The sequence below is a fragment of the Chinchilla lanigera genome, unplaced genomic scaffold, assembly GCF_000276665.1.
Source record: "Chinchilla lanigera isolate Chin_1 unplaced genomic scaffold, ChiLan1.0 scaffold00029, whole genome shotgun sequence".
Lineage (NCBI taxonomy): Eukaryota > Metazoa > Chordata > Mammalia > Rodentia > Chinchillidae > Chinchilla > Chinchilla lanigera.
Window position 1 is genome coordinate 11,395,263 of NW_004955430.1, and position 10,444 is coordinate 11,405,706.

General features: G+C 38.1%; 1 protein-coding gene across 1 annotated transcript in view; it reads left to right on the top strand.

The window, feature by feature from the left end:
- Kcnh8 (potassium channel, voltage gated eag related subfamily H, member 8) overlaps positions 1 to 10,444 on the top strand; it is a 355,986-nt gene that overhangs the window by 96,413 nt on the left and 249,129 nt on the right. Inside the window, exon 2 of the mRNA XM_005387459.2 lies at positions 2,531 to 2,764. Coding sequence (XP_005387516.1) covers positions 2,531 to 2,764 — 234 coding nt within the window. The remainder of the gene's footprint in view (positions 1 to 2,530; positions 2,765 to 10,444) is intronic.

Genomic DNA, 10,444 nt, shown 5'->3' on the forward strand with positions numbered 1-10,444 from the left:
AGAGGGAGAAAATGACTTGGAGGGTGGAAGAACCGTCATAGTCAAGGCAGGATACTGAGAGTTTCACCACAACTAGTATTCTGAGGCTTGCGAATGATCAGGGCAAAGCTGAATAGTGGGCTGAAGTTTGGACACAAACAAAAGTGCTTAAAAGACGATGGGGAAATGCACGTTCAGGGCATGTCTCGCTAGCCATTGCAAAGTGGCTGCAGTTCCTTGTTTCTCAGAGCATGTGAGAAAGGCTGTCTGCCATAAATCCACTGTAAACATGTTATATGCTTTGGGCAGACAGTGTATAAAGTGTGTAAAGTTAAAACAGTACATGGTAGGGTGTCTCTGCACACCTCTGCATATAGCTGCTCTCTCTGGAAACCACCGGTTACCAGTGACTACATTTATTTTTGGGTATGTACTAACATTTCCTATTTGGTAAACATTCACGTTTACATATTTTATTTTTTCTGACAAATAGTTCATGTTATAACGTCCTTTTTTCAATCAACAATTCATCCTACCTATAGTTCTTTTAATGTTCAGTTTTACTGAAGAAACAACTGGGATGAAGGAAAGGAGAAAAAGAAAGAAAGAAGGAAGGGAAAATATATATATGTACACAGAAGGATAGCTGAGGTAACTGCACTGCTGAAGTGTAATGGTTTATTGAAAGGAACAGTTAATGCTTTATTTTTTTTTTTGACCAATTTTGCATGCTTATATATGGTAATCTGAATGACCAATTTGAAGACAACAAGATGCAACATGACAAACTTTGTTGAATTCCTATCATCTTGTTTGGTGAAACTCTGTATCATTCATAATTTGTCTTTATTTTTTATTCTCTTTTAATAGTTTGATCAATCTTGCATTCTTACATCTGCTAATCTGAGCAACTTCAATGAAGATAACAATATGCAATATAACAATCACTGTTAATCCCTATCATTTTGTTCTGAAAATCCCTGTGTCATTCTTATTGTTTTTCCTTTTTTGTTTTTGTCTGTGTTGTTGGCATTTTGCTATTGTTCTTTGTTTTAAATTCTCTTTAAAATAAAATATCAGTCTCTAGGAGCCAGGGACATAGCTCAGTGGTACAAGTGCCTGCCTGGCAAGGGCGAGGTCCTGAGTTCAATTCCTGGTTCAAAAAAATCAGCCTCTAATACTGTGGGCATATTGACAGTGTCCAACGCTTGTTTCATGTGTGAATGAATGAATGCTTTTATAATATTTCCTAAATCATTCTAAATATAAAAGTCATCCAACACCAGGTTTTAGATGTGCCTTCCTGCCTATCTCCAACTTGTATCATTTGTCCTAGAAATATCAATCCATTGTTATGTGTAGCAAAATTATACCAACATAATTAACTAAAAAACAAAGTAAATCTCCAAAAATTCATCCTGCATAAACCTCTTGAATATTGACTCTCAGTATCTTCTTTAAGGATTATTGCTAAGCATTTAATAATAGTCGTCTGGCTTTGATTAGCCTCTAGTTCTCTATTGTTAATATAATAATAACCATAAATATGGAAATAACACGCTTAACAGTAATTTCATTGAGCGTTGATGGCAGCAGCTATGCGGTTAGGAGCATGTGTTGCCTCATTAGTCCCTATAACAGGGTTGGGGGTGTGATTCAACATGTGTGAGTGCCAGGGATTGATCCCCAAGACCAGAGAAAAAGTCCCTACCACACACCTGTGAAGGAGCATAGTTCTTGTAGCACATTTGTCAATGTCCTGTGAATTTCACTTTACTGATCTTGGAATATATGCGGACCAAGTGTGCAGTCAGATACCTTATTCACCACTATCTCTGAGAGCAAGCAGTTACCTTATAAAAAAGTGCCTTTTGGTACCTAGCTACCGAAGTGACCTCTGGAGAATGTGGATGGGTCAAAAGTGCTAACATGTTGACACCCCAGTAGTGATGTTTAACCAAGGAAGAGTGCTGGACATTGACAGATAAATACTTCTTTCCTTTAGTGGGAAAATCTTGAGTTCTTGAATCCTTGTGTGCCTCAGCCTCAGTTTCCTAGTGTAGTAAACCCCTCTTTAACTCACTCTTTATTACCTTTCCTCTCTTCTCTATCACAATTTCCTACCTGCTTACTTCCTAGAATCACCTCCCGAATAAACTTATACCTAAATCTTGATCTTGGGATTGGCTTGGGGGAAAACCTAATCTGAAGAAATAGGTCTAGAATGTTTGAGGAACTTATGCAGGTTCATCTACATAGTAGAGGGCAGAATCAAGACCGAAAACCGGAAGCCTTCCTTGAAAGCATTCTCCCTTACTATCAAGTGGATGACAAGTGCCTCTACATGGGCCAATGCATATGCAGCCAAAGCCAGAGCTTAATGCATATTCCTGCAGCTCAGCGCCATTTCATTCCTTAGACTATTTCTTTTCCACCACAGCACATCAGGACTTGCATTTTCAGTACTCAATGCATGCTTATAATTTATTACACAAATTGCGGTGTACAGAAGAGTTAAGTTGCTGGGTGTCTTCTCCTTGTTTTTCAACAGATAGCAACTTCATTCTCGCCAATGCCCAGGTGGCCAAGGGTTTCCCCATAGTCTACTGTTCTGATGGCTTCTGTGAGCTTGCTGGATTTGCCCGAACCGAAGTCATGCAAAAGAGTTGCAGCTGCAAGTTCTTATTTGGTGTTGAAACCAGCGAGCAACTGATGCTTCAGATCGAAAAGTCACTGGAGGAAAAAATAGAATTCAAAGGAGAAATTATGTTCTACAAGAAGAATGGTGAGTTTTCTTTCTTTGGTGCTCACTGGAGAGTGCGACAGGTCACCTTTTTCCAAGTCAACAATTGTCCCATAAGTCCCAAAGGCTTTACGATAGTTCACATAAATATGGCCTATTTAGAAGTTCCCTAAATGCCTTGGATGGTGGCCTTGTTTTAGCCATGAGCAGCATAAACTTCCTAAAAATTTAACACTGGAACTATGTCCATCCAGTATCAATCTATGGACTGAGTTAATGTATGTTAAAACAAAGTGTATTACTATTTTATTATAGTCATTCTTAAAATATATATTATACATGAGAGTTGTTAATATATATGCTATATATTCTTTATCTCAGTGTCTCAGTGTGGGAATTTCTCAGGAAATTCCCACATTCCCACATTCAAAACTGCCACTGGAGAAATGTGAAGTGTGTTCTTATGGGGGAAATTTTGTGATTGTCTTCCAACTGAAAGATGATCTAGAAATGGGTTTGGCCTCTGCAATGTTTAGGTACCATGTAATAAATATCACTAGCACATCCGCCCTGGTAGTTAGAAGGAATCCAAGAGACAGTGAATGGTAGAATGCGAAATCAAAATTATAACCAATTATCATTTCCCAGAATCTGAAAACTCTTCCCCTTTTTTAAATTGCTGTGCTTTTCCTTTCACTAAAATAACGCTGTACATTTCAGCTGAGTGCATGGATACCAAGCTAGAGGATACATTTCCAGCCCTTTTTGTAATTTGGGCATGTGTCTAAGTTTAAGGACAATAGGTGTGAAAATAAGCAATTTATACAACTTCTAGGTCAAATCCCTAACCTTGAAATTGTTTTCTAATTTCTCTGTCTTCTTTCCCACAGTATTATAGACAGAATTACGCCAAATCCATAACCCTCAGTGTGATTGTATTTGGAGATAGGGACTTTCTTTACACAGGTAAATACAGTTTAATGAGGGCGAAGAGAGCGGCCCAGATCTAATGTGACTTGTGTCCTTATAAGAAGTAGAAGAGGTCCCGAGCATGTGCACACATGATAGAAAGGAGGATTCAACAAGGACGCAGCTCTCTGCATGCCACAGAGAGGCCCTTGGGAGAATCAGATGTGCTAGAACTTTGCCTTTGGACTTACAGCTTTCAGAACCATGAGAAAATAAATTTCTGTTGTTGAAAGCACGTGGCCTGTGGTACATTGTGAAAACAACCCTAGTAAATTAACACAATGGTCAGAAAGTAAGCGTAAGGCTGGAAAGCCAGCTTTCACCACTTGGCAAGTTCAACACCATAGTGGAAGTCAAGTAAAAAGATGGAAAGAACCTGGGTACTTTTTCACCTTTCCTCCTCAGACAGAAATTAATCATTTCTATCTTGTTTGAGTCACTATATTCTTCGATTTCTACTTAACAAGATTTAAAGTTTACTCTCTGTTACAGTTTCTCAACCTTGTCTCTGTTGACCTTTTGCAGGAATTCGTTGTTCTGGGAGTCTGGCCTCTGCAGTGCAGATTATTAGCAGAATCCTTGGCCTCTGCACCTATTTCTCAATACTTTGATGATACTGAGGCCATTTTCAGGAAGTAGAAAGAAGCCTTCACATAGAAACTTCATACCCTTTTGTAATTTTCTTGTCCTTGGGGGACATTCCTGATCATGTGGATTTTGGATAAACAGCAGTTATGAGGTGTTGGAGAGCACACCTTTGGGAACAAGACACCCCAGATTTTTTGGCATTAGGAACATGGTTCAGTCCAGTGTATTTTCACAGTATCAATAGATAAGGCTTATGTAGCAAATATGATAAAAATAAAAGGATCCTTGCTCTGTGCAGTTATGCAATAATCACTGAAAAGAGGACCTGAGATAAGAGTAAGTAGAGAGAGTTGCTGAGAATTCAGACTGTCAAGGAGTGATAAAACCACCATTTAGTGGAACAAAAGGGAAGGGATATCCTTTGTCTGAAATATCTGCTGAGTAAAGACTCATCCTTCTTAAGATAAATGCCTTGAGTAGGCCACGGCAAACCCATTTGAGTGTCTTCCTTTGTATGCCTCTTCAAAATATCCAAAAGCATTATCACAGAGAAATGTTTAGGACAAGGAGGAAAATCTAGGTGTGAAGAACAAAGGAGGAAGATTTTGTGTTTTTTTTTTTTTTTTTTTTTTTTTTTTTTGGTTTTTTTGGTTTTTCTCCGGTACTGGAACCGAACTCACGACCTTGCGCTTGCCAGGCAGGCGCTTTGCCGCTGAGCTAAATCCCCAGCCCCGAAAGGAGGAAGATTTAGGGTGGCCCAATAGGTAACAATATGAGTCATATGGTGAGAACCAACACCATAAAGAATTTCCTGAGCCCAGTTTCTCAGGTCTCCAACCTTGCACTCAAGTGGGTGGGAATCTTTAAAGGCATCTCTCCATTGTTAGCAGCCACCAAGGGGAATTGTCTGACCTTCAGAGCAAAGTAATTGATCCATTTACCCCTGATTGAAAATTGCTATCTACCCTAGGCTCATCATGCTGTATTATGGCTAGTTATATATAAATATCTGTCTGTAGGTGCACTTGTCAGCCTGTGAAGGCACAGGCTGTGCATAAGTGATCCACATCCCTAGTGCCTAATGCCTTGAGTCAGATGGTAGTTTCTTCGAAACTGCTTGCTGAAGGAAATTGAAGTTGATTATTAGCGGGACTTACAGCTATTTGACAGAATGTCTGCACTTAATTTTTAAAGGTGTATTTATGACCTCAAGAGTCTTCTTTTCTTCAAGGATCATTTTCATTTAATATGCTTTATATTGGTCCGTAACTTGGTCCATATGTTGATACATATTGATTCATGACTGGCTCATCTTTCTGGTGGTCCAGTTATGACTGAGTTTTGTGGCTGGCGGTGCTCTCAAAGTGACTTCACTTCCTCATACCTCTTGCAGTCCTTAGAGAACTCTCTCAAGTTTTGCCTTCTCCTTCATGACGCCACTGGTTAAGACATTCACTGTTTATTCTCTACCGTCTTCATTCCTTCCCTTGGGGAAGTAGTAGAATGCTACACACATCCCCCACTCATAAGTAAAGGGAGTCCTTGAGTAAGTAAGTGTATGCACCCCTTCATGCTGTCACATTTCCTCAAAAGTAGAAAACAGTCTTTTTACTGGTACAGAGTTAACCTGACAAGCAGCTTCTATCAAAAATCCTGTGACAATTAGTTATGATTTGTGTCTGGATGTCCCCCCAAATAATCATTTTCCTTTTCTGTATTCTTTCTTTCTTTTTTGAGACATGGTCTCACTATGTAGTGTAGGTTGGCTTGGAACTCACTTATGTAGCCCAGACTGGCCTGGAAGTCATGCTGATCTTCCTGCCTCAGCCTCTCAAGTGCTGGGATTACAGGTGTGCATCACCATTCACATCTGCTTTCATATTAATTATGTGCAATAGCATCACTTTCCATCCCTGGGAGGAAGAATCTGATATCCAGGAATGAAAAGGCAGCAAGAGAACAAAAATTTTAGGCAGAAATTAAATGGTATGTTATAATTTTTTATGAAAATATTTTCATGGTGTATTAGTTCATTGGAGCTACTGTTACAAAGTACTACAAACTGATTAGCTTAGATGACAGAAATACATTGTCTCAGTTCTTGAGGATAGATGCTCAAGGTCCAGTTGTCTGTTGCTTTGGTCCTTCATGGGCTGTGAGGAAGAATCTACTTCTTGTCTCTAGGCTTACTTTTCGGGGTTTGGGGCCAGTGTTTGGCATCTCTTGCCCTGTGGAAGCATTACCCTAATCTCCACCTTTATCTTCACATAGTGCTCTCCTTGTGTAGGTGTCTGTGTCCAAATTCCCCTTTTCTATAAGAATAACAGTTATATTGGATTAGGTTCTATCATAATGGCTGCCTTTGTTTTTTGTTTTTTTTTGTTGTTGTTGTTTTTCTCCGGTACCGGGAACCGAACTCACGACCTTGCGCTTGCCAGGCAGGCGCTTTGCCGCTGAGCTAAATCCCCAGCCCCAATGGCTGCCTTTGAACTTGATTGCCTTTATAAAGACTGTACCTCCAACCAGAGTCACTCAAAATATGAGGCACTGGGAACTGGACCAAGTACATATTTCTGAGGCACAGAATGAAACCTAAAACACATAGTAACATATACATTATATAGATTAGGAATTAAGTCACTTGCTCAGAATCATAAGCCAGTAAATAAAGAAGATGTAATATGCAAATATTCTTGTTTATGCCAAGGTTCTTGCCCTGAAGCCATTGTGTTTTCTGTGGAAATGGAGATAGTGTAGTTCCCTGGGAAACTTTGCAAATCTCTAAGGGTATTTGACTCATTAGAGGGCATTCTTTTTTATCACTTCTTGAGTAAGAGTCAGAGATCCTGTTTCCTGTAGTGTGTGGGATGATCTTGCAACCAAAGAACTGTCCAATGTCTTGAATAATGTTCTAATACCTCCTGTCAGGCTTTCCAGAAAATTAAGCACTGGTTTCTTATTTCCTGAACCCAGAACTTAAGTGCACAAGATTTTTGGGAAGGTTTTAATATCCCACTGAATTTCCAAAAATGAAATGACAGTGTAAGTGAAGGAGACAGAACTTTGCGTTGTTCAGAATTTTTCCATATCTATAAATCCTGTCACTGACTCACAGTACTTGTGATACAGTATATCTGCTTGGGCTCTTGCTTGGACCTGTGCTTTTGCAGTGATTTTTCATATGGGTCCACTTACCCAACTGCTTTGTTTATTCTGCCCCAGGTGGTCATACCCGAGCATATCTTGTGGAGATACATGTTGTCAGAAGTCACTTCACTTTCATTTTCTGTTATGTTATTCTTCTTAATAATACACACACACACACACACACACACACACACACACACACATACACACGATTTTCTGAGAATAATGTGTATAGGTAGGAAATTTTATTATAATTTTTATTTTAAAATAGTAAAGATACATACAGGTATTTCTTATAAAAGGGGAATCTTGGGTTTGATAGGGTTATGGGCAACTCTCTTTTAACTCGCAAACTTACTCATTTTCATACCTCATTCACGTTTTGCTATATGTACATACCTTGTGAACTATTACTTACCTAATGTTTTTCTTTATGTAGATTTGCTTTTTTACTTAAGTTGAAAGAAAACAAATTAAAACACCACTCTATATGGGAGAAAGACTATAACTAGTTTTAAACAGAAGGCAGTCATAAATACATACACAACATTACTTTTAAAAGTTTTTACTACTGTCTACTTATAGTACATAATGGTTACATGTATCATGAAATCTAAGTTATAGTAAAACCAAATGATTATATTATGTCAAGCTGCCTGTATGTTATTTTATTTAAATTTCTGAATAACTTTTAAAATAAAGATGAGTTGTCTTCCATTTACAGATGAGGAAACTGGTAAGCAGAATAATGGTTGAAGCACAAGTCTATGTGTTATGTCACAGTAACCAATGTATTGCCCTAGCCATTCTTCCTTACTCATTTTTTTCACCCACTGATACATTTATTATTTTTTTATTTTCATATATCATTATTTAATTATCTGATGGTGTGGTAAAATACCCTATCCTAAAAATTCTGAATACATTCTCTTTCCTTCCTTCCTTTCTTCCTTCTTTTCTTCCTTCCTTTTGCCTTTCTTTTCTCCTCTCTCTCTCTTCTTTCTTTTCATTAATTTTTTAAAAAGTTTTAGGGAAGATACCGCCATAAGGGGAGAACCTCAGTGCACTCCCAAGTTAGAAGTATTCTCAGATGGAAATCTGTGATGGCAGAACCAAGTTGTTTATAAATAAAAAGAAGTGTGGGGGTATAGAGACAAAACTGATGCTAGGAAGAGGAAGAATATTCCTTCAGTTGAAATGGATGCAGAAAGTAGAAAAATTGGGAGATAGGAGGAAAAGAGGAGAAAAAGGAAGGAAGTGAGAGAGAGAAGTGAGGAAACATCTGGTGGTATTTTATCCATGTCCAACATGCTAATGCTAGCATTGATGTTTTTGCTTTAAATAGACATTGTAACTGATTCATACATACTAAAATGTAAGCTTTATATGCACTACCTAAAATAATCTAAAACTCACTGCCAGGAGCATTCATGTCACCAGTTGGGTAAGATATCACCTTGCTCAAGTGTACACAAAAAGTGATTCAGGTATATTGACTCAGTCTTGTAGGGTCAACTCATATTAGAAGACAGGGAAAGGAAATTTCTTCATGAAATTCCTGTTTTATGATGAGCTGCTTATAGCAGGTATTAGAGTAAGAAACATTATTTCTTTTTTTAAATTAAATTTTTAATTGGAGAAGTACACGATGTTATGAAATAGGATCAAAATGTATGGTGGAGGGGCTGGGGATATAGCTCAGCAGCACAGGTGCTTGCCTGGCAAGTGCAAGGTCCTGAGTTTGATTCCCAGTACCAAAACCAAAATTGCCCACTTGTATGATATGGATGGAGTGTGTGCTCATGGGCCCAGAGCCCAGAATATATGGTGGATATGGGTGTGATAAAAGCATATGGTGAATGTTTTAATTTCTTTTAAATTATTAGAGTAAAAGATTACTCTCTCTCAAAATATTCCCCCTCACTTTGCACCTACTTATCTCATTGCTCTACAGAGCATGCAGCAGTTCTGGAAGTCTTCTTCCATGACTGCCGCTAGGAGGTGTGAACTAAAATGCGATGAATGCTGTTGCCAGGTGCAACCCCATAGGAAGGAAGGGAGACTCCTCAAAACCTTAAGACGTCTCCTCATCCCTTATGCTGTGCATCTGGCACCATGCAACTTCTTGCTCTTCACCAAAGTCAAAATGACCACAAAAGGTAAACGTTTCGAAATGGTTCATGATATCAAAGCAGCCACAAGAGCACAATTAAAGACACTCACAAAAGAGGTCTTCCAAAACTGCTTCAGAAAACGGCAGGAAGGATGGGGAATATTTTGAGTGGAATTAATGTCAGTGTGTCTTTTATGTAACAATTTCTTTAAGTGCAAACGTTCGCTGTATTTCTTATCATACTTCATATATAGTAAAATGATTACTATAGTGACACAAATAAATTATTCATCATCTCAAATAGCTACTGTAGTCTTCCTAGCCGGTGGCAAGGACAGTTATAATCTACTAATTAACAAAAAGTCTTAAACATAATACACCTTTATTTACTATATTTCTCATTTGATACCTTAATTCTCTTATTCTATTCATCTTATATATTTGCTACTTTATATCTTTGACCTACATCATCTCGTTTTCCTCCTCTCCTTCCCTCTGACCCTGATAACCACTCTTTCTCTCTATTTCTATATATTTTCCATTTGTTTGTTTGTCTGTTTCAACAAATAAGGGAGATAAGGCAATATTTTTTTCTTGTGTCTGGCTTATTTGATATAACTTAATTTCTCCAAGTCCATCCATGTAGTGGCAAATTACATGCTGTCCTTTTTAAAGGCCAAATAGTATTCCATTATATGCATGTACATTTGAGAGGGTTTTTTTATCCATTCATCCACTGATGGACTGTTAGGTTGTTTCCTTATCTTGGGAATTGCAGTCAACATGGGAATGTGGATACATTTAGTGGGTGGTGATTGCTTTTCCTTTAGGTATGGACCCAGAAGAGGGATCCCTGGGTCATATGGTAGTTTTAGTTTTAATTTCTTTTTTTTTTTTTTTTTTTT